This window comes from Callorhinus ursinus, unplaced genomic scaffold, assembly GCF_003265705.2.
Source record: "Callorhinus ursinus isolate GAN/ISIS: 27379988/994484 unplaced genomic scaffold, GSC_fseal_2.0 scaffold62, whole genome shotgun sequence".
NCBI classification, from domain to species: Eukaryota; Metazoa; Chordata; class Mammalia; order Carnivora; family Otariidae; genus Callorhinus; species Callorhinus ursinus.
The window spans coordinates 4,257,281-4,282,828 of record NW_027397124.1 but is presented as its reverse complement, the minus strand read 5'-3'; the positions used below and the strand labels follow the sequence as shown (position 1 = coordinate 4,282,828).

Below are 25,548 nucleotides of genomic sequence, written 5' to 3'. Positions count from 1 at the left end.
GTCTGTGATTCATAAGTCTTACACAATTGACAGTGTTGACCATAGCACATACCCTCCCCAGTGTCCATCACCCAGCCACCCTATACCTCCCACCCCACTCCACTCTGGCAACCTTCAGTTTGTTTCCTGAGATTGAGTCTATTATGGTTTGTCTCCCTCTCTGGTTTTTTCTTGTTTCATTTTTCACTCCTTTTCCCTATGATCCTCTGTCTTGTTTCTCAATTTCCTCATATCAGTAAGATCATATGATACTTGTCTTTCTCTGATTGACTTATTTCGCTTAGCATAATACCCTCTAGTTCCATCCACGTCATTGAAATGACAAGATTTCATTTTTTATGGCTGCATAATATTCCATTGTGTATATATACCACATCTTCTTTATCCATTCATCTGTCGATGGACATCTAGGCTCTTTCCATAGTTTGGCTATTGTGGACATTGCTGCTATAAACATTGGGGTGCATGTGCCCCTTTGGATCACTACATTTGTATCTTTGGGGTAAATACCCAGTAGTGCAATTGCTGGGTCGTACAGTACCTCTATTTTCAACTTTTTGAGGAACCTCCATACTGTTCTCCACAGTGGCTGCACCAGCTTGCATTCCCACCAACAGTGTAGGAGGGTTCCCTTTTCTCCACATCCCCGCCAACATCTGTCGTTTCCTGACTTGTTAATTTTAGCCATTCTGACTGGTGTGAGGTGGTATCTCACTGAGGTTTTGATTTGGATTTCCCTGATGCCGAGTGATGTTGAGCACTTTTTCATGTGTCTGTTGGCCATTTGGATGTCTTCTTTGCAGAAATGTCTGTTTATGTCTTCTGCCCATTTCTTCATTGGATCATTTGTTCTTTAGGTGTTGAGTTTAAGAAGCTCTTTATAGATTTTGGATACTAGCCCTTTATCTGATATGTCATTTACAAATATCTTCTCCTATTCCCTCAGATGTCTTTTGGTTTTGTTGACTGTTTCCTTTGCTGTGCAAAGCTTTTTTCTTGATGAAGTCCCAATTGTTCATTTTTGGCCTTGCTTCCCTTGCCTTTGGAGATGTTTCTGGGAAGAAGTTGCTGTGGCTGAGGTCAAAGAGGTTGTTGCCTGTGTTCTCCTCAAGGATTTTGATTTATTTCTGTCTCACATTTGGGTCTTTCATCCATTTTGAGTCTTATTTTTGTGTGTGGTGTAAGGAAATGATCCACTTTCATTCTTCTGCATGTGACTGTCCAATTTTCCCAACACCATTTGTTGAAGAGACTGTCTTTTTCCAATGGACACTCTTTCCTGCTTTGTCGAAGATTAGTTGACCATAGAGTTGAAGGTCCATTTCTGGGCTCTCTATTCTGTTCCATTGATCTATGTTTCTATTTTTGTGCCAGTACCATATTGTCTTGATGATTAAAGCTTTGTAATTGAGCTTGAAGTCTGGAATTGTGATGTTGCCAGCTTTGCTTTTCCTTTTCAACATTCCTCTGGCTATCCGGGGTCTTTTCTGGTTCTATACAAATTTTAGGATTAGTTGTTCCATTTCTTTGAAAAAAAGTGGATGGTATTTTGATAGGGATTGCATTGAATGTGTAGATTGTTCTAGGTAGCATAGACATTTTCACAATATTTGTTCTTCCAGTCCATGAACATGGAACATTTTTCCATTTCTTTGTGTCTTCCTCAATTTCTTTCATAAGTATTCTATAGTTTTATGAGTACAGATTCTCTGCCTCTTTGGTTAGATTTATTCTAGGTATCTTATGGTTTTGGGTGCAGTTGTAAATGGGATCGACTCCTTAATTTCTCTTTCTCTGCCTTGTTGGTTTATAGAAATGCCACTGATTTCTGTGCATTGATTTTATACCCTGCCATTTTACTGAATTCCTGTATGAGTTCTAGTGGTTTTGGGGTGGAGTCTTTTGGCTTTTCCATATAAAGTATCACATCATCTAAAAACGTGAGAGTTTGACTTCTTCTTTGCTGATTTGGATGCCTTTTATTTCTTTTTGTTGTCTGATTGCTGTGGCTAGGACTTCTAGTACTATGTTGAATAGCAGTGGTGATAATGGACATCCCTGCTATGTTCCTGACCTTAGGGGAAAACCTCTCATTTTTTCCCCCATTGAGAATGATATTCACTGTGTGTTTTTCATAGATGGCTTTTATGATATTGAGGTATGTACCATCTATCCCTACACTGTGAAGTGTTTTAATCAATAAGTGATGCTGTACTTTGTCAAATGCTTTTTCTGCATCTGTTGAAAGGATCATATGGTTCTTGTTCTTTCTTTTATTAATGTATTGTATCACATTGATTGACTTGTGGATGTTGAACCAACCTAGCAGCCCAGGAATAAATCCCACTTGGTCATGGTAAATAATCCTTTTAATGTACTGTTGGATCCTATTGGCTAGTATTTTGGTGAGAAATTTTGCATCCATGTTCATCAGGGATATTGGTCTGTAACTCTCCTTTTTGATGAGGTCTGGTTTGGGGATCAAGGTAATGGTGGCCTCATAAAATGAGTTTGGAAGTTTTCCTTCCATTTCTATTTTTTGGAACAGTTTCAGAAGAATAGGTATTAATTCTTCTTTAAATGTTTGGTAGAATTCCCCTGGGAAGCCATCTGGCCCTGGGCACTTGTTTGTTGGGAGATTTTTGATGACTGCTTCAATTTCCTTGCTGGTTATGGGTCTGTTCAGGTTTTCTATTTCTTCCTGGTTCAGTTTTGGTAGTTTATATGTCTCTAGGAATGCATCCATTTCTTCTAGATTGTCTAATTTTCTGGCATATAGTTGCTCATAATATGTTCCTATAATTGTTTGTATTTCTTCGGTGTTGGTTCTGATCTGTCTTCTTTCATTCATGATTTTATTTATTTGGGTCCTTTCTCTTCTTTTGGATAAGTCTGGCCAGGGGTTTATCAATCTTATTATCTCAAAGAACCAGCTCCTAGTTTCGTTGATCTGTTCTACTCTTCTTCAGTTTCTATTTCATTGATTTCTGCTCTAATCTTTATTATTTCTCTTCTCCTGGTGGGTTTCAGCTTTATTTGCTGTTCTTTCCCCAGCTCCTTTAGGTGTAGGGTTAGGTTGTGTATTTGAGACCTTTCTTGTTTCTTGAGAAAGGCTTATATTTCTATATACTTTCCTCTTAGGACAGACTTTGCTGCATCCCAAAGATTTTGAACAGTTGTGTTTTCATTTTCTTTGGTTTCCATGAATTTTTTTAATTCTTCTTTAATTTCCTGGTTGACCCATTCATTCTTTAGTAGGATGCTCTTTAGCCTCCATGTATTTGAGTTCTTTCTGACTTTCCTCTTGTGATTGAGTTCTAGTTTCAAAGCATTGTGGTCTGAAAATATGCAGGAATGTTCCCAATCTTTTGGTACCATTTGAGACCTGATCTGTGACCCAGGATATGATCTATTCTAGAGAATGTTCCATGAGCACTAGAGAAGAATGTGTATTCTGTTGCTTTGGGATGGAACGTTCTGAATATATCTGTGAAGTCCATCTGGTACAGTGTGTCATTTAAAGCCTTTATTTACTTGTTGATCTTTTGCTTAGATGATCTGTCCATTTCAGTGAGGGGGTGTTAAATTCTCCTACCATTATTGTATTATTTTCGATGTGTTTCTTTGATTTTATTATTAATTGGCTTATATAATTGGCTGCTCCCATGTTAGGGGCATAGATATTTACAACTGTTAGATCTTATTGTTGGATAGACCTTTAAGTAGGATGTAGTGTCCTTCCTCATCTCTTATTATAGTCTTTGATTTAAAATCTAATTTGTGTGATATAAGGATTGCCACCTCAGCTTTCTTTTGATTTCCGTTAGCATGGTAAATGGTTTTCCACCCCCTCACTTTAAATCTGGAGGTGTCATTGGGTCTAAAATAAGTCTCTTGCAGACAGCGTTTTGATGGGACTTGTTTTTTTATCTAATCTGATAGCCTGTGTCTTTTGATTGGGGCATTTAGCCCATTTACTTTCAGGGTAACTATTGAAAGATATGAATTTAGTGCCATTGTATGGGCCTGTAAGGTGACTGTTACTGTATATTGTCTCTGTTCCTTTCTGGTCTATGTTACTTTTAGGCTCTCTCTTTGACTAGAGGACCCCCTTCAATATTTCCTGTAGGGCCGGTTTGGTGTTCACAAATTCTTTTAGTTTTTGTTTGTCCTGGAAGCTTTTTATCTCTCCTTCATTTTTCAATGACAGGAAAGCTGGATATAGTATTCTTGACTGCATATTTTTCTCATTTAATGCCCTGAAGATATCATGCCAATCCTTTCTGGCCTGCCAGGTCTCTGTGGACAGGTCTGCTGCTAATCTAATGTTTCTACCATGTAGGTTACAGACCTTTTGTCCCGAGTTGCTTTCAGGATTTTCTCTTTGTCTCTGAGACTTGTAAGTTTTACTATTAGATGTCAGGGTGTTGACCTATTTTTACTGATTTTGGAGGGGGTTCTCTGTGCCTCCTGGATTTTGATGCCTGTCTCCTTCCCCAAATTAGGGAAGTTCTCTGCTATAATTTGCTCCAATACACCTTCTTCCCCTCTGTCTCTTCTTCTTCTGGGATCCCAATTATTCTAATATTGTTTTGTCTTATGGTATCACTTACCTCTCGAATTCTGCCCTCGTGATCCAGTAGTTGTTTATCTCTTTTTCTCAGCTTCTTTATTCTCCATCATTTGGTCTTCTGTATTACTAATTCTCACTTCTGCCTCATTTATCCTAGCAGTTAGAGCCTCCATTTTTTATTGCACCTCATTAATAGCCTTTTTGATATTGACTTGCTTAGATTTTAGTTCCTTTATTTCTCCGGAAAGGGATTCTCTTGTATCTTCTATGCTTTTCTCAAACCCAGCTAGTATATTTATAATTGTCATTCTGAACTCTAATTCCAACATCTTAAATGTCTGTATTGATTAGGTCCCTGGCAATTGGTACTGCCTCTTGTTCTTTTTTTTTGAGGTGAGTTTTCCATCTTGTTATTTTGCCCAGAGGAGAATAGATGAATGAGAGAACAAAATGCTAACAGAGTAACAATGACCCCAGAAAATATACACTAAACAAAGCAGAAGAAACCCAAAACCGGGGGGGGGGAGGTGAAGAAAGGGAAAAAAAAGAGAATATGATCAGGCTGGTGAATAGAACAGAGCCACACACTAGATTTTGGATGTATTTTAGTCTGTTAGAAGAAACTGCCTCCCAAAATTTTAAAGAAAGAAAAACTTATATATATACAAAATTAAGGGTAAATATGAAGGGATGGAATATGAATGTAAAGATGAAAATTTAAAAAAATTTTTTTTTAAAGATTTTATTTATTTGACAGAAAGAGACACAGGGAGAGAGGGAACACAAGCAGGGGGAGGTGGAGAGGGAGAAGCAGACTTCTGGCAGAGCAGGGAGCCCGATGTGGGGCTCGCTCCCAGGACCCTGGGACCATGACCTGAGCCAAAGGCAGATGCTTAATGACTGAACCACCCAGGCGCCCCTAAAAAGATTTTTAAAAAGGAATCGATAAGAAGGTGGTTGAAAAAAGAAAGAAAAATTTTTTTAAAAAAAGAAAGAAAAGGAGAGAATGTGATCAGGCAGGAGACTAGAACAAAGCCATATACTAGATTTAGGGTGTATTTTGGTCTGTTAGAAGAAACTGTATCCCAAAATTTTAAAGAAAGAAAAACTTATATATATATACAAAAAATAAGATTAAATACAATGAAGGGATAGAATATGACTGTAAAAATGAAAATTAAAAAAGATTTTACAAAAGGAATTGATAAGATATTGGTTGAAAAAGGAAAGAAGAAAAATTCAAAAGAAATAGAAAAAGAAAAAATAAAGAAAATTTAAAAAATGAACTTTGAAAGACTAAAGATTCATGAGGAAAAAGCCATGAATTCTATGTGCTGTATTCCTCCTGCGCTGGCGTTCTGCAGTTCTCAATGATTGGTAAAACTTGGTCTTGACTGGATGTTCTTACTGATCTTCTGGGGGAGGGACCTGTTGCAGTGATTCTCAGATGAGTTTGCCTGAGGTGGAATTGCACCACCCTTGCCAGGGGCCCGGCTAAATAATCCGCTAAAGTTTGTTCTTGGCAGCTTTTTTTCCATACAGCTTTGGACAATGAGAATGAAAATGGCAGCCTCCCAATATCTGGCCCAGGAGGAGCCTAGAACTCGGGGCCCTGCTCCTCAGTGAACCTCGGAGAAAATCAGTCAATCACTCCTATCTCCCTGGTCTCTGGCCACACTCTGTGCTCACCTGGCCTGTGACTGATTATTTCTATCTCTGGCACACGACCCTATTTGGAATTTCCAAACCCAGCAGATTCCTGTGGTGCACTTCTGCGCCACTCCTCCTGGGGGAGGAAGGGGAGTCTCCCTGGATTTGCTGCTTGTTGGGTCCCTGCTTGAAGAGTAGTGGCCCATGTGTGCCATGGATCACAGTTTATGGCAACCCCAAGCTGAGAGCCCACTCCTCGGCTCCGTCTTTGCAGCTGGATTCCCTGCTCCAATACCTGGGAGCTCTGCCACACTCAGGCACCCCCAGTCTTTCTATGACCCCGAGGGTCCTGAGACCACACTGTCCCCAGTGAGGGTTCTACCCCCTACTTAGCCACTAGAGCAACATCCCTCAGTGGACCAGACTTCTAAAAGTTCTGATTTTGTGCTCCCCTGCTCTATCACTTGCAGGTAGCTGGCTGATGGAGTTTCCAACCCCCTGCAGTCTATCTTCCCAAATATCACCTCGGATTCACTTCTCCACACGTCCTAACTTCCAGAAAGTGGTCGCTTTTCTGTTCATAGGATTACTGCTACTCTTTTATTCAATCTCCTGTTGAGTTTTTGGTGTTCAGAATGGTTTGATCCCTATCCAGCTGAATTCCTGGGACCAGATGAAATTTAGGTCTCCTACTCCTCCGCCATCTTGCTCCTCCTCCTTTCCCCTGGTTTTTAATCATATCTGCTGTGAAATGTTCTCAATGCCTCCTTGCTTATTTAAGAATCTCCTCACACTCATTCCAAATGAACCATTCATTCTTGCTTATGCCAGTTGCAGAAACAACCAGAAAGCCTCAAATATATCTCCTAATATCCCCATTTTGCATTGCTCTATATCATTTTACTTTCACAAAAAGTCATTATGTACTTATATTTTTTATTTTAATGGTTATCATTTTTTTTAAATTTTATTATGTTATGTTAGTCACCATATAATACAACATTAGTTATTGATGTGGTGATCCATGATCCAATGTTTTTGTATAAAACCCAGTGCTCCATGCAGTATGTGCCCTTCTTAATACCCATCACCGATCTAACCCACCCCCCTCCCCCTCCCCTCTAAAACCCTGTTTGTTTCTCAGAGTCCATAGTCTCTCATGGTTCATCTCTCCCTCCGATTCCCCCCTTCATTTTTCCCTTCCTTCTCCTAGTGTCCTCCACGCTATTCCTTATGTTCCACAAATAAGTGAAACCATATGATAATTGACTTTCTCTGCTTGACTTATTTCACTTAGCATAATCTCCTCCAGTCCCATCCATGTGGATGTAAAAGTTGGGTATTCATCCTTTCTGATGGCTGAGTAATATTCCATTGTATATATGGACCACATCTTCTTTATCGATTCATCTGTTGAAGTTTGGCTATTGAGGACATTGCCACTATGAACATTGGAGTGCATATGGCCCTTCTTTTCACTACATCTGTGTCTTTGGGGTAAATACCCAGGAGTGCAATTCCTGGGCCCTAGAGTAGCTCTATTTTTAATTTTTTGAGGAAACTCCACACTGTTTTCCAAAGTGGCTGTACCAACTTCCATTCCCACCAACAGTGTAAGAGGGTTGCCCTTTCTCCACAACCTCTCCAACATTTGATGTTTCTTTCCCTGTCCATTTTTGCCATTCTAACTGGTGTAAGGTGGTATCTCAGTGTGGTTTTGATTTGAATTTCCCTGATGGCTAATGATGATGAACATTTTTTCATGTGTCTGTTAGTCATTTGTATGTCTTCTTCAGAGAAGTGCTTTTCATGTCTTCTTCCCATTTTTGGACTTGATTATTTGTTTTTTGGGTGTTGAGTTTGAGAAGTTCTTTATAGATCTTGGATACCAGCCCTTTATCTGTAGTGTCATTTACAAATATCTTCTCCCATTCTGTGGGTCACCTCTTTGTTTTGTTGACTGTTTCTTTGTTATGCAGAAGCTTTTTATCTTGATGAAGTCCCAAAAGTTCATTTTTGCTTTTGTTTCACTAGCTTTTGGAGATGTATCTTGAAAGAAATTGCTGTGGCTGATGTCAAAGAAGTTACTGCCCATGTTCTCCTCTAGGATTTTGATGGATTTCTGTCTCACATTGAGGTCTTTCATCCATTTTGAGTTTATCTTTGTGTATGGTGTTAGAGAATGGTCGAGTTTCATTCTTCTACATGTGGCTGTCCAATTTTCCCAGCACCATTTATTGAAGAGACTGTCTTTTTTCCATTGCATATTTTTTCCTGCTTTGTTGAAGATTATTTGACCATAGAGTTGAGGGTCCATATCTGGGCTCTCTATTCTGTTCCATTGGTCTATATGTCTGTTTTTGTGCCAGTACCATGCTGTCTTGGTGATCACTGTTTTGTAATATAGCTTGAAATCGGGCAACGTGATGCCCCCAACTTTGTTTTTCTTTTTCAACATTTCCTTGGTGATTTGGGGTCTTTTCTGATTCCATACAAATTTTAGGATTGTTTGTTCCAGCACTTTGAAAAATGTCATTGGAATTTTGATCAGGATGGCATTGAAGGTATAGATTGCTCTGGGTAGCATAGACACTTTAACAATGTTTATTCTTCTGGTCCATGAGCATGGAATATTTTTCCATCTTTTTGTGTCTTCTTCAATTTCTTTCATGAGTGTTCTGTAGTTCCTAGAGCATAGATCCTTTACCACTTTGGTTAGGTTTATTCCGAGGTATCTTATGGTTTTTGGTGCTATTATAAATGGAATCATTTCTCTAATTTCTCTTTCTACAGTTGCATTGTTAGTGTATAAGGAATCAACTGATTTCTGTGCATTGATTTTATATCCTGCCACATTACTGAATTGCTGTATGAGTTCTAGTAATTTGGGGATGGAGTCTTTTGGGTTTTCCAGGTAAAGTATCATGTCATCTGCAAAAAGAGAGAGTTTGAGTTCTTCTTTGCCAATTTGAATACCTTTTATTTCTTTTTGTTGTCTGATTGCTGTGGCTAGGACTTCTAGTACTATGTTCAACAACAGTGGCAAGAATGGGCATCCCTGACGTGTTCCTGATCTTAAGGGAAAGGCTCTCAGCTTTTCCCCATTGATGATGATATTCTCTGTGGGTTTTTCATAGGTGGATTTTATGAACTTGAGGAATGTTACCTCTATCCCTATGTTCTGAAGAGTTTTAATTAGGAAAGGATGCTGTATTTTGTCAAATGCTTTTTCTGAATCAATTGAGAGGACCATATGGTTCTTCTCTCTCCTCTTATTAATGTCTTCCATCACATTGATTGATTTGTGAATGTTGAACCACCCTTGCATCCCGGCGATAAATCCCACTTGGTCGTTGTGGATGATCCTTTTAATGTATTGTTGGATGCTATTAGCTAGGATTTTGTTGAGGATTTTGGAATCCATATTCATCAGGGATATTGGTCTGAAAATCTCCTTTTTGATGGGGTCTTTGCCTGGTTTGGGGATTAAGGTAATGTTGGCCTCATAGAATGAGTTTGGAAGTTTTCCTTCTCTTTCTATTTTTTGAAACAGCTTCAGGAGAATAGGTATTATTTCTTCTTTAAATGTTTGGTAGAATCCCCCAGGGAATCCATCAGGCCCTGGACTCTTGTTTTTTGGGAGGTTTTTGAACACTGCTTCAATCTCCTTGCTGGTTATTGGCCTATTCAGGTTGTCAGTTTCTTCCTGTTTCAGTCTTGGCAGCTTACAGGTTTCCAGGAAGGCATCCATTTCATCCAGATTGCTCAGTTTATTGGCATATAGTTGATAATAATTTCCAATAATTGTTTCTATTTCCTTGGTGATAGTCATGATCTCTCCCCTTTCATTCATAGTTTTATTAACTTGGGTCGTTTCTCTTTTCTTTTGGATAAGTCTGGCCAGTGGTTTGTCAATCTTATTAATTCTTTAAAAGAACCAACTTCTAGTTTCGTTGATCTGATCTACTGTGTTTCTGGTTTTTAATATATTGATCTCTGCTCTAATCTTAATTATGTCTCTTCTAATGCGTGGCTTAGGCATCGTTTGTTGCTTTTTCTCTAGTTCTTTAAGGTGTAGATTTAGTTGGTGAATTCGGGATTTTTCTATTTTTTTGAGTGAGGCTTGAATGGCTATGTATTTCCCCCTTAGGACCGCTTTTGCAGTATCCCATAGGTTTTAGACTGATGTGTTTTGGTTCTCAGTGGTATTCATGAATTATTTAAGTTCTTCTTTGATTTTCTGGTTGACCCAAACATTCTTGAGCAGAGTGGTCTTTAGCTTCCAAGTGTTTGAATTTCTGCCAAATTTTTTCTTGTGACTGAGTTCCAGTTTTAAAGCATTGTGGTCTGAGAATATGGAGAGAATAATCTCAATCTTTTGGTATCGGTTGAGACCTGATTTGTGACCCAGTATGTGGTCTATTCTGGAGAAAGTTCCATGTGCACTCGAGAAGAATGAGCATTCTGTTTTAGGGTGGAATGTTCTGTATATGTAATGAGGTCCATCTGGTCCAGTGTATCATTCAAAGCTCTTGTTTCTTTGTTGATTTTCTGCTTAGATGATCTGTCTACTGCTGAGAGTGGAGTATTGAGGTCTCCTACAATTAACGTATTGTTACCAATATGACTCTTTATTTTGGTTAACAGTTGGCTTATGTAGATGGCTGCTCCCACGTTGGGGGAATAGATATTTACAATTGTTAGATCTTCTTGTTGGATAGACCCTTTAAGAATGATATAGTGTCCTTCTGTGTCTCTAACTACAGACTTTAGTTTAAAATCTAATTTGTCTGATATAAGAATTGCTACCCCAGCTTTCTTTTGAGATCCGTTGGCATGGAAGATGGATCTCCATCCCTTCATTTTCAGTCTGGATGTATCTTTAGGTTCAAAATGAATCTCTTGTAGACAGCATATGGATGGGTCCTGTCTTCTCCAATCTGCAACCCTGTACCATTTTATGGGAGCATTTAGGCCGTTCACGTTGAAGGTGATTTTTGAAAGATATGAATTAATTGTCATCACGTTGCCTGTGAAGATGTTGTTTTTATAGATTGTCCCTGTAAATTTCTGTTGTATATCACTCTTGGGGTCTTTCTCCTTTTATAGAATCCCCCTTAATATTTCTTGCAGGGCTGGCTTAGTGGTCACATATTCTTTCAGTTTCTGCCAGTCTTGGAAGCTCTGCATCTCTCCATCCATTCTGAATGACAGTCTTGCCAGATAAAGTATTCTTGGCTGCATGTTCTTCTCATTTAGTATCCTGAATATGTCTTGCCAGGCCTTTCTGGCCTGCCAGGTCTCTGTGGATAGGTCTGACGTTATTCTGATGTTCCTCCTTCTGTACGTAAGGAATCTCTTCCCCCTAACTACCCTTAAGATGGTTTCCTTGGTTCTAAGATTTGCGAGTTTTACTATTACATGCCAGGGTGTTGGCCTGTTTTCCTTGATCTTGGGAGGGATCCTCTCTGCCTCTAGGACATGAATGTTTGTTTCATTCCCCAGATTAGGGAAGTTCTCAGCTATGATTTGCTCAAATATAACTTCTAGTCCTCTCTCTCTCTCCACCCGCTTCGGGATTCCAATAATTCTGACATTGGAATGCTTCACAGTGTCACTTATTTCTCTGATTCTATTTTCATGGATTTTGAGTTGTTTTTCCCAGGCCTCCTCTTTTCCGTTTTTATCCATTAAATTGTCTTCCAGGTCACTAATTCATTCTTCTGCCTCACTTACCCTAGCCTTTGGATTATCTAGATTAGATTGGATCTCATTGATAGCATTTTTAAGTTCTACCAATTCGCTTTCATTTCTGCCCTTAGAGACTCTATGTTGCCATTAATTGATTTCTCCATTCTAGCTATTGTCTTCACAATTGCTAGCCTGAATTCCATCTCCGACATCTTGGTTATATCTGCATCCATTTGTAAATCTGTGGCATAAGTCATATTCTCTGAGTCTTTCCTATTTTGGGGGTTCCTCCTCCTAGTCATTCTGTTGATGGGTGGTTGAGGGAATGTATAGAGTCCAAATTATTGACCAGAATCCAAGCAAGATGCACCTGTTTTGACCTTAGGGTTGCTGACCTCTTGTTTTCCCAGCCTGTCGTCTGGGGGAGGGGCCTGCCTTGCTGTTACTCAGGCAACCCTGTTTGGGCAGAGTTGCCCTGCCCCCCTGCGGGCTCAGTGGGAACCAGTTTTGGGGGGCTTTTGTTCTCTGGTGGCTTTCCCTGGTGGCTTTCCGTGTCTCTTCCGAGAGTCAGAGCAGAAGAGACTGTTTCCAACCCTCTGCCTCAGAGCAGAGAGATCACAGTCTGTTCTTCACTGAGCTCTCCAGGCCACACTACCTCCGTCTCTGTCTGTGCTGCTATAAACTGCAGCGTCCTGGGTTGTGCGCCCCTTGCAGTGCTCCCATTCCTGCCTCCAGTTTGGGGTACTTCTCTGCCTTTTATGCTTCTAAAACCATCAGCTGCCCCCAGTTCGCACATGTGACCCCACCACTCTGGGTTTCCAACCCAGAGGCTGCCCTAAAGTCCTTTCCCCACTGCTACCAGTCTGGGAGTCTGTGCCCCATCCCCAGTGTGGGAGGCTATCACTCACTGGCAGTGTAGGATCCCCACAGCCAGGCTCCCTCCAACTGCCATTTATCCTCTGATATCTGCCCGCAGAATCAGGGCTCCCTGCTTCATACCTCGAAACCAACCGCCTGCGATATTCTGTTTATAGAGGTCCCGATATATCTTCTCACATCTCAGGCTGATTTCGTGGGTGTTCAGAGTGGTCTGGTATATATCCAGCTCAATTCCGGGGACCAGTTCGAATAGGGTCCCCTACTCCACCACCATCTTTCCCCCCCTCTCTCATTATGTACTTATTGAAACTTGTTCCATCCAATCTATTTTTTGTGGTTCTTTTTGGTAAGATACCCAGGCTAGTCCCACCTCTTCTTAAGTTGTGGTGAATATATATTTGGGATCCAAAGGTCATTGTACAACCTTTAACGGTTATTCATGGTCTCAGCAATTACAACAAAGCAAGATCCACCTTATGGTGTCAAGTTCATGACAGTTTTCCAATCTCTGATACACACTCTCCAATAACCAACTTTCATTCACAAAATACTAGGTACATTATTTGACCCAAGTTACCAATTCTAATTATCTCCTTTTTTATTTGATATAAATTCCTTTTTAATATCTTTCATGTGTTTTTCCTCTTTTTTGACCTAGTTAATGGTTTCTAAATCCAGCAAATGTTAAAATCACATAAAAACTTAAATGAAATTGTGTGCAATTGCAATACTGTTATTACTGAAAATTCATTCATATTCCTTTCCCCAGCTACAAGGTATGCACATAAAGGGAACTGATAGGCACTTTTTTTTTAGACCACAGAATATCTTACCTTTCTACATCACTGATGCCTACTGGATTTACAATTATATAACCTAAAAATGACATAAAATAGTCTTGAGAGAGTCAAAGAATTACTGCCTCATAGTAACTTTTTCTGATGTGGGACTATGGTTTATAACCTGAACTATGAACAAAACTGTCATATTCCATCTCAGTTGTATATCCTACAGCATTAATGTTCTTTTAGCATAAATTTAGAAGTTATATGATTAACATAAATTTCTCAAGATGATTTAAGTTTTTTATAAAAAGAGCATTGTGTAGAAAAAGCACTGGTTAAGGAAATATGGGGTCAGTTTGTGCATCAGTTTTGTCATCATCTTGATATGTTTTCTTGATCTAATCCCTAAACATTTCTGAGCCTCATTATAGTGAGGCTTATATGATTGCTAAGAGCCCTTCAAATTCTATGAAATTTTTTATTGTGCAATTCAGACAATTGTGTTTTTCTCTTCTTCTATAAGAACAAATGCTGATTAAGTTTGTACTACACACACACACACACACACACACACATTAATGCTTACCTTATAAAGTATTTGGAATTTTCTTTTCTTTTTGGTCTATAGAGACTGATGTAGAACACTTGACATATACTGTTGGAGGAGAAACAATATTTGGTGAAATCACAACACAACTTAAAATTCACCCTGGTAAGAACAAATATTTTTTAAGTCTAATATTTATGGTTTATACCATTTTGGGAATTTAATTAAGTATGGATCTTTAATGACAACAGTAACTATGCATTATTATGTGGGTAAAAATCTTCATGAATTCCCTCTTATAATTAATTAAACTCTAGTATTTACTATCAATAGAAAATTAGCTAGATATTATTAGTTTTAAAATGTATTTTTTTAATTTATTTTTATTTTTTAGATTTTTATTTTATTTATTTGTCAGAGAGAGAGAGAGCACAAGCAGGGGGAGCAGTAGAGGGAGAAGGAGAAGCAGGCTCCTCACTGAGCAAGGAGCCCGATGCGGGCCTCGATCCCAGGACCCTGGGATCATGACCTGAGCTGAAGGCAGATGCTTAACGACTGAGCCACCCAGGCGTCCCAGTTTTAAAATGTATTTAGAAAGTAAGCCATAAAATCCAGTGCCCTAGTGACCTTAGAATACACTTGGTGTAGTATTTCTTACTACTATTCTACTCACTTTCTATTTCTGGCTTAGAAAGGAAAGTTGCTTTAAATTTGAAAAAGGAAAAAAGGCTAGTTGATGAGTTTTATAAGAGCATTATAACAGTTATTTCACTGGTTACCACATCCCTGTTATAATTAAGTTTGTATATGGATATACATCTCTACTAGAGTTGTGTTATATAATTCACAGATAACACTACAACTTCTAATCCTGGAGTAACACTGTTAGATACATTGCTCTCTATCTCTCTCTGTCTCTTTTATTTTTTTTAGAGAGAGAGAGAGGGAGAGAGTGCATGCACATGTATGCATGTGGAGGGGGGAGGGGCAGAGGGAGAAAGACAGAGAGAATCTTAAGCAGGCTCCATGCTCAGTGTAAAGCCCAATGGGGGGAGGGCTCAATCTCACAACCCCGAGATCATGGCCTGAACTGAAATCAAGAGTTGGACACTTAGCCAACTGAGCCACCCAGATGGCCCAATACATTTCTCTTAGGTGCAAGAAATACCATAATCATGACTTTTTGCAGAAATGATGCTGAAATCTAGAATGTGGAAATAGTTGAATTCTCACATACAAGTCACAAAATAGGTGTTCTTGGTGAAATTTACGATGAAGGCAAGATTTCTGAAACTTTGCTTTTGAATGCTTTATTTATTTCATTATATCACATTTTTATTCCTGAAAAAAAGTAGTTAAAAATAATCAAATATCTTCTCCTGTTTAGTAGGTTACCTTTAATTTTGTTGATTGTTTCCTTCACTGTGCAGAAGCTTTTTATTTTGATGTAGAAACAATAGTTTGTTTTGCTTTCCCTTGCTTCAGGAGACATATCTAGAAAAATGGTGCCTCATCCAATGTCAGAGATATTACTTCCTAAGCTCTCTTCTAGGATTTTTATGGTTTTGGGTCTCATATTTAAGTCTTTAATCCATTTTGAGTTCCATTTGCTACAACATGGATGGAACTAGAGAGTATAATGCTAAGTGAAAAAAGTCAGAGAAAGACAAATACCATATGATTTCACTTATGTGGAATTTAAGAACCAAAACAAATGAGCAATGAAAAAAAAGAGAAAGAGAGACAAACCAAGTAACAGACTCTTAACTCTAGAGAACAAACTGATGGTTACCAGAGGGGAGTGCGGTGGGAGGATGGGAGAAATAGGTGATGGGAATTAAGGAGTGTACTTGTCATGATTAACACGGAGTGTTATATGGAACTGTTGAATTACTATATTGTACACCTGAAACTAATACTGTTAGTATCAGTCAGTTATGTGAACTAACTGGAATTAAAATAAAATTTTAAAAAATGAATCAAATAAAACTTATTTACTCAAAGAGCTTATATCTAGGGTGGTATAAAAATGAAATTGTTTGAATCAAACACTTAAATTTGTTTTGTGTTTTACTCTAACAAATTTGATAAATTGTGAAGAGTCATTTTTTCTATATCTTTAATTTTCAGACTGTTTTTGTTTTGGTACTATGAATTACTATTTACTTCAGTGTTCCTCATTATTAGGGGTTCTCATCAATTTTAAGTAATAATCTTTGGCACTGTGATGAAGTACTCTCATCAAAATTTGTCAATTTAAAATACCATGCCATGGGGCCTCTGGGTGGCTCAGTCATTAAGCATCTGCCTTCAGCTCAGGTCATGATCCCAGGGTCCTGGGATCGAGCCCCGCATCGGGCTCCCTGCTCAGTGGAAGCCTGCTTCTCCCTCTCCCACTCCCCCTGCTTGTGTTTCCTCTCTCACTGTGTTTCTCTCTGTCAAAAAATAAATTAAAAAATCTTAAAAAAATAAATAAAATAAAATGCCATGTTGTTTAAGAAAAAAATTAATTTAGTCACTTAATCTGTGCTTATTTATTGTGAATTTATAATTAAATGCTCTAAACAAAATTTAAGAGAAATTGCTAAGAGGAAAAGAGTTGAAAGGAGACTATAGATCAAATACAGAAATTAATACTCACATTTAAGATAAATGGGTTTGATTAAAGGTCAAGATTAAGGAAGATGTTATCTAAGAATACAGAACAAAAAAAGGGAGAGAAAATGAAGTTTATAGAAATTGGAATGATAGACAAGTGACCACTCAAATATTAAAAGATTACAAACACAGAATAAGGACTAATACATGGAGACTGGAGAGTAGTATGCAAATAGTCATAACATCTTTTTGAAATTTTTTAAAATTTTGTTTTAGGTGTGAATTTATTTAAAAACAAATATATGTCCACAGAACAGCAAGAAGATTTTTTTACCAGTGACATCACACCATTTAAACTCTCAACAAACAGGATGAGTTTTTCATCCTTTGACAATCAAGGTAAAAGATATAACAACATAAAATAAGTACCTAATTATCTAGAATACTTTTTGTAATATGCTTTTTCATTTTATAAAATATTTTAAGCATTCGGAAAATATGTAACACTAATATAAAAAATACAGGATTCTAATGGTTTCCATTCTGTGCTGTTATAATCTCATTCCATTTTTTCTCAGTTCTTACATATGATGTCATAACCCATACGTAATGGTGTTTTATACAAGTGTTTTCCGAAATACTCAATTGTGCCCTCTTTTTTATTTTCCTTTATTGTGGAATTACCCCTTGTCTTCTCCCCAACTTCCCACATTATTCTTAAAGGTCAGTTAATTTTACAAAAATATGTACACCATACACACACATATACACATACCCTACTTTTAGCAGAAATCTGCAAGTTAAATGCTTTTACTTCTTTTGGTTTTCCTGAGTATATTTTTATGCCATCTCAGCAATACTTTTTAAAATACATTCTTTTTAATCTAGCATTTTAGTTAGAAAGTTCATTTGGGATAGCTAGTCTTTTGTACCACCTGTATCCAAAATTATATTCAATTTTTAATACCAAGATATGCCAAAATATTTTCATAGAAATAATTTAGTCTTGATACTTTCATGAAAATAAGATGAAGAATAAACATAAATTTGACAGTATGGAGCCATTATCCTAACATGCATTAAGGGTTTTATCTTTAGTGACTTAAAAATCCTCCCCAGCTTTTACTCACATTTGACAAATGTGAATGACTAGCCTGGAATTACAATCTCTTACTAAACCTCTCAGCCTGTGGCTTCAGTTTAATCTCTAGCTGATGATGAAATAATATGAAGCTTATAATTATTTGTTTAAATGGAAATGTTCTGCAATGCACATGTTATTTTTAAAATCAGTAGAATTTGTAAAAAGAAATCTAATAAACATTAATTAAATTGGTGAGGAAGAACCAGTGGTTTATGGGTATCCTTATAAATGCATCCTTCTAAATGTAGAGTACAGATCCGATACAGAAATGAATATTCTGGTTCAAACTAAAACAGGATTTGGATAAGGACAAAATTAAGGAGATACTGAGAATAAAACACTCTGTCCTTCAGACAAAAACTGTGTATGCCACCCTCCATATCCGGGGGAAAAATATGATTTTGCTGCTAATTATTCTAATTTACCTAGGAAGAGGAAGAAAAGGTTTTGTACATCTACATTGGCAAATACTAAAAATACTACTGCATCAAAATGCTACAAAAGAAGAACCTTTCTCAATGAGAAGGGAGAAAACTTTCTAAAAAGAACTTTGACATAATTAGATATATCAGAGAAATAAAAGCAATAAATGAATTTTCCTATAAAATATTTGGCAAGAGAGAAGGAAGATTACAGTGATGACATCAATGTTGTAGGAGTTTTGTGAGTTTTTTTGTTTGTTTGTTTTTGTTTTTTACCATCCACCCCCTGTGAAAAAGAAAACCAATTTGATTATTATCCACAGATTGGAGTGGCTTTGTTGAAATCCAAGGGTCCAGCAAAGAAGTTCTAGCGCACTGTTGAAACAACAACAACAAAATCTGAGATTGGATACATTGTGGAGGGTAAAAGGAACAGTTTGGTTTTACCTCCACCACTCCTTCTTCAGGGCAGCATACTTCAGTGCCAAGAGAGCCCTTTTCATCCTGAGATTTCTCCCATGAGAAAAAGTGAGAGGATGTGAGTGAGTACCCAGCTTCGCTAGCTATGCAGAATACTGTCAAAAAGACCCATTTCTGTCTTGTCTCATCCAGAGAACTGAGTCATAAGTGTATGACCTGAGGGCAGAGACTGGCTGCAAGAACAGCGGCGAAGGCTCAGAACTGAAAGTTTAAAGGGATATACCTGTTAAGTGTGTCAAGGATTCCATCAGGAAGTCCACACATCAGCTGCTGAGAACACTCCACCTGTGGATTCCCCAAAACTGGTCCACAGGCACCTCCAATACTCCATGTGTCTCAATCACACAAGCTCCTCCTTGCGGCTGGCTCCCTGTGCATGCTCCAAACAGCAATAGAGTGAGATCTGGCAGACAGTAAACACCCCCAGAAAGCTGACCTGGAAGAAACCATAAACTTAAGCACTCAGGACAGCCATAAGGAAAACAAAAAGCACACTCTGAGCAACTAACCTATCTTTACTGCACAGAAAGAAGGCTTAAGAATTCTGCCAAAAAGAGAGCAAGAAGTGTAGAGCAGGCATACCCATAGAAAAGGCCTGAAGAAACATCAGAATTCCTAGCAGGGCTGAAAGAAGGGATTTCTCTCTGGAAGCCAGTCAGTAAACCTGGAGGAGGTGACTACTTTTTTAAATGCAATGAAAGCAGAGAGGACAGCAAGGAACATGAAAAATCAAGGAAACATAATACCATGCAAGAAATACATTAATTTTCTAATAGCCCCAAAGAAATGGACATTTGTAATTTAACTGATAAAAAATTCAAAATAGCTGTTTTAAGGAAGCTCAGTGAGCTACAAAAAAAGACACAGAAAGACAGCTCAACAAAAGCAAGAAAAGAATACACAAACAAAATGAGAAATTTAACAGAGAGATAGAGATCATAAAGAAGAATCAAAAAGAAATTCCAGAGTTGATAGCAGATACAGCAGAAGAAAATATTTGTAAAGTAGAAGACAGTATGAAATTATACGAAGAAGAGAAAATAAAAAAGAGTGAAGACTATATGAAGTATGGAACACCAATAATCTAAATATATGAATGACTGGAATCCTAAAAGAAGAGAAGGGCAGAGCTTATGTAAAGAAATAATGGCTGAGAATTTCCCAAATCTGGGGAGATATTTGAATATACAAGTTCAAAAGCTAATAAATCACTGCAAAATTTCAATCCACAACAATATTTATATACATTATAATAAAACTGTCTAAAATAAAATACAAAGAGAATTTTAAAAGCAGCAAGAGGGAAAATATTTATCTCATATATGGGAATCCTCTCAGGCATTAGAAGCAATCTCTGTAAAAACATTGCAGGTCAAAAAACAGTGGGATGATATATTCAAGTGTTGGAAAAAACTCCCTAAAAAGAATACTTTACCAGGCAAAGTTATCCACCAGAAGTGAAGGTGAAATAAGACTCAAAAAGAAAAAGAAGCTAAGTGAGTCCATCACCACTGGAACTGCCTTACACGAAATGCTGAAAGATCTTCAAGCTGAAATGAAAGGCCGCTAATTGTCATGTGATATGTAAATATACAGCACACTAGTAAAGACATATAGTTAAATTCAGAATACTCTAATACTGCAGTATGATAACATATTAACCACTTAACTCTACCATAAAGATTAAAGGAGAAAATTCTTAAAAATAACTACAGCTACAGTAATTTGTTAATGGATACACAAAATAAACAAAGGTAAATTATGACATCAAAAACATAAAAGGTGAGAGGAGGAGTGGCACACCAAAATTGTAACATAGGTCATTCCTGACTGCACTCCCCCAAACAAGAAAAATTAAAATCTATTCATGGACAGGACACCCTTGAGAAAAATCCTAGAACACAAGGATAAAGCTGAAGCACCCCATCTCCACATCATAGAGACCAAGACAGACTGCTTTAGAAACGTAGAAGTGGCTACACACTAACCATATTGCCCCTCCCCCATGCCCATTGGAGCACCATACTGAGAGATTTCCCCTGAGTCCCCAGTTTCTTTAGTTGGAAAAGGGAACCCAGGATGGACATCCAGCTCCTCTAGTATTGTGTGTCATTTCCTGAGAGCCCCCACTCGGTCTCACACCATGGGGATTGTGGGGTAATCTGTGGAACTTGACCACTGGGAATCTGTGACAGGGAAGGAAGTGCTTGCAAAAACCAGCACTCAGGGGCACCTGGGTGGCTCAGTTGGTTAAGTGACTGCCTTTGGCTCAAGTCATGATCCTGGAGTCCCTGGATCAAGTCCCACATTGGGGTCCCTGCTCAGCAGGGAGTCTGCTTCTCCCTCTGACCCTCTTCCCTCTCGTGCTCTCTGTCTCTCAAATAAAAAAATAAAATCTTTAAAAAAAAAAAAGAAAAAAACCCCAGCATTCAGACCTTGACAGACTGAGTTCCTACCTATAGTACCAAAGTAGTAGTCCCAACCAGCAGGTGTGCTTATCTGCAGAGACAAGATGGTGGCATAATCTCACAAGGAAACTTGGTGAGGTGCAGGTCTGTATGATTTGGGTTTCGAAAAGAAGAGTCTTGCTAGCCCTGGAGCTTGGTCTACCACTGCTTAGACTGGGGAGTTAAGTCATAACATGGTTCACTATTGAGTGTATCTCCTTGCACCAAGCTTCCAAGAAGACTAGTAGAACACCTGAAGCTGTGTGGCCCAACACCAAGTGAATAGAGTATGGCAGACAGAGCTGATTATCTGCAGAGGAAAGCCAGTGGTACCATTGGCTAGGGAATCTGGGGAGCAAGTTAGCTGGAGTCAAGATCACAAAGAGCCTTGCTGAACTTGGAGTCAATTTCCCCCACCAACTGCTGTGTATAGCTCCCAGCCCCTACCAACCAGAAAGCCACCAGGGAGGCTGCTTGAGGCTAGCCTGCCCATTCTGCCTTGGCAGGGGAACTCATTCACATAACCTTGTCCACTGATGAGTGTAGCTCCTGGCCCAGCCTAACCAGAAAACCTAAACAGAACAGCTAGAAGCTCTATAGCCCAGAAATACTTGAACAGAGAATACAGCAGGTAGAACTGGTCATCGGCAGAGCAAAGCCAGTGACACTGTTTGGCCAGGGAAATGGGCACAGGCTTGCTACCTATGAAGCCAGTTCTCCTGCTTCACTCAGGCAGAAGACTAATTCTTTGCTAAAAACTCCACCCCAAAAACATGTTGGATCAATGAATTCAGTAAAGTTGCAGGATGCCAAATTAACATGCAAAAATCAGTAGCTCTTCTATACAGTAACAAATTATCTGAAAAAAAATAGAATGAAGAAAATAATCCCATTTACAATAGCATCAAAAAAATTAAATATGGAATATGTTTAACCCGGGAGGCAAAATATATCTGTACTAAAAACTATAAAACATTAATTAAAGAAATTGAAAAAGAAAAAAATAAATGGGAAAGTATCCCATGTTCATGAATTGGAAGAATTAAAATTGTCAAAGTGTCCTTACTACCCAAAGCCACCTATAGATTCAGTGCAATTCCTCTCAAGTTTCCAATGGCATTTTTTATAGAATTAGAAAAAACAACTCTAAAATTATATAGAATTACAAACACCCTTAGTCAAAGCAATTCTGAAAAAAAACAAAGCTGGAGGCATCACACTTCCTTATTTTAAGATATATTATAAAGATATAGTAATCAAAACTGGCATAAAAACGGACACACACACCAACTGAACAGAATTGAGAGCCAAGAAATAAACCCTTTCATATATGGCTAGCTAATATTTGACAGGGAAGCCAAGAATACTCAAGGACACGTGAAGGGTCAAAGTGAAGGAGTGGAATGAATATTCCATACAAGTGGAAACCAAATTAGAGCAAAGTAGCTAAGCCTTTATCAGACAAAATAGACTTAAACTTAGAAGCAGTAACAGGAGACAAAAAAGGGAATTATATTTTGAAAAAGGTATGAATTCATCAGGAAGATGTAACAATCATAAATTTTTATGCACACAATATCAGACACCTAAGTGTAAGAACCAAATACTAATAGATATGAAGGGAGAAATAGACAACAATACAGTAATAGTAGGAGACTTCAATACCTCACTTTCAACATTATCCAGGCATAGATCATCCAGACAGAAAATCAATAAGGAAACATTGAACTTGAGGAATACTTTAGACCAAATGGACCTAACAGACATATAGAGCGTTCCATACTACAGAAGCACAATACCCATTCTCTTTCCTTCCCAAATGCACACACAGCATTCTCCAGGAAAGATCATATGACAGGTCATAAAACAAGTCTTAGGATATCTAAGAAGTTTAAAATCTTACCAGGTATTTTTTCTGACTATAGTAGTATGAAATGAGAAATCAATAACTGGATAAAAACTGGAAAATTCACAAATATGTGTAAATTAAACAGCACACTCCCAGACAACCAATAGGTCAAAGAATAAATAAAATGTAAAATGAAAAAATAACTTGGGATAAATGAAAATAGAAACACAATACACCAAAACTTAAGGATGATGCAAAAGCAATTCTAAGAGGTAAGTGTATAGGGGTAAATATCTATGTAACAAAAAAAGAAAGATGTAAGTAAACAACTTTTTTTATAAAGATTTTATTTATTTATTTATTTATTTATTTATTTATTTATTTATTTGAGAGAGAGAGGAAAAAAAACAGCATGAGAGGGGAGAGGGTCAGAGGGAGAAGCAGGCTCCCCGCTGAGCCGGGAGCCCGATGTGGGACTCAATCCCAGGACTCCGGGACCATGACCTGAGCCGAAGGCAGTCGCTTAACCAACTGAGCCACCCAGGCGCCCTAAGTAAACAACTTTTCAACACAAGGAGCTATAAAAGAAGAAAAAACTAAGCCCAAAGTCAGCACAAATAGGGAAATAGTGAAGACCAGAGTAGAAATAAAAACCAGAAAAATAATAAAAAGATCAGTGATGATAAGAAGTGGGTTTTTTTTTAAATAAATAAAATTGACAAAACTTTGGCTAGACAAAGTAGAAAAAAGAAGGACTCAAAAGTTAGAAATGAAAGAGTAGACATTACAAATGATACTAGAGATATTCAAAGATTATGAGATACAGGGTATAATTTTAAACTAACAAATTGGATAACCTAGAAGAAATGGAAAAATTCCTAGAAACATACCATCTACAAAGACTGAATTGTAAAGAAATATAAAATCTGAACAGACCAATAATGATAAGGAGATTGAATCAATTATCTATCCAAAACCACCCATCAAAGAAAAGTTCAGACCTAGATGGTTTCACTAGTCAATTCTACCAAAAATTTAAAGAATAATTGGGGTGCTGGGTGGCTCAGTCATTAAGCGTTTGCCTTTGGCTCAGGTCATGATTCCAGGGTCCTGGGATCAAGCCCTGCATCGGGCTCCCTGCTCGGCGGGAAGCCTGCTTCTCCCTCTCCCACTCCCCCTCCCTGTGTTCCCACTCTCGTTGTGTCTCTCTCTGTCAAATAAATAAATAAAAAATCTTTAAAAAAAATTTAAAGAATAATTAATGTCAATCCTTCTAAAACACTTCCCAAAAATTAAAGAGAAAGAAATGCTCTCAAGCTCATTTTACAAGGTTAACATTACCCTGATACCAAAGCCAGATAAGGACCCTATAAGAAAAGAAAACTACAAGTCTGATAAATAACATCCATGATGAAAACTGATACAAAAATCCTCAACAAAATTCCCAGCAAAACAAACTCAACAGAACATTAAAATGATAATATTCTGTGACCAATTGGGCTTTATCCATGAGAAGCAAAAATGGATCTACATAAGTAAATCATTATATGTGATACACCACATTAACAAAATGATGTAAAAATCACATGATCATCTCAGTAGATACAGAAAAAGCATTTGACAAAGTTTAACATCTTATATGATAGAACTCTCAATAAATTTGGTTTAGAAGGAACATATGTCAACAAAATAAAGGTCATGTATGACAAGCCCACAGACGAAAGATTGAAAGGTTTTCATCTAAGATCAGGAAAAAGGTGCCCATTCTCATCATTTCTATTTAACTTAGTACTGGCAATCTTAGAGTAATTAAGCAAGAAAAAGAAAAGGTATCCAAATTGAAAAAGAAAGAGTGAAGTTTGTAAATGATATGATCTTTTTTGAGAAAATCCTAAAGATTCTACCATAAAACTGTTAGGACTAATAAATGAAGGCAGTAAAGTCAAAGGATACAAAATCAACATACAGAAATCAGTGGCATTCCTATACACTAACAGAGAAATATCTGAAATAGAAATAAGGAAAACTGTTTCAGTCACAATAACATCAAAACAATAGAATATTTGGAATGCACTTAAACAAGGTTGGTAACAATCTAAGCACTAAAAACTATAACATTTTGATGAAAGAAATTGAAGAATCATAAATGAGTGATAGGTTTATGGATTGGAAGTTAATGTTTTTAAAATTTTGATACTATCCAAAGCCACCTATAGATTCAATGCAATCCCCATCAAAATTTCAATGAAACTTTTCCCAAAAATAGAAAAAAACAATCTTAAAGTTTGTTTGGAACCACAAAAGACCCTGAGTAGCCAAAGCAATTCTGAGAGAGAAGGACAAAGTTAGAGGCATCACACTTCCTGTCTTCAAACTATATTGCAAAGCTATAATAATCAAAACAGGATAGTACTGACATAAAAACAGACCATATACCAATGAAACAAAATCAAGAGCTTGGATAAATCTTCATATATAAACAA

At 37.6% G+C, this 25,548-nt stretch overlaps 1 protein-coding gene across 8 annotated transcripts in view; it reads left to right on the top strand.

Moving 5' to 3' along the window:
* The window catches only part of CCDC7 (coiled-coil domain containing 7), a 337,256-nt gene that overhangs the window by 285,032 nt on the left and 26,676 nt on the right, over window positions 1-25,548 (top strand). For 5 of the 8 annotated variants that reach the window (XM_073885468.1, XM_073885465.1, XM_073885464.1 and 2 more), the window contains 2 exons: window positions 14,207-14,290; window positions 17,000-17,122. In XM_073885468.1, the coding sequence (XP_073741569.1) occupies window positions 14,207-14,290; window positions 17,000-17,122 (207 nt within the window). Of the gene's footprint in view, window positions 1-14,206; window positions 14,291-16,999; window positions 17,123-18,612; window positions 18,711-25,548 lie in introns of those variants that run through there. The other 3 variants (XM_073885467.1, XM_073885463.1, XM_073885469.1) reach the window with 2 other exon arrangements.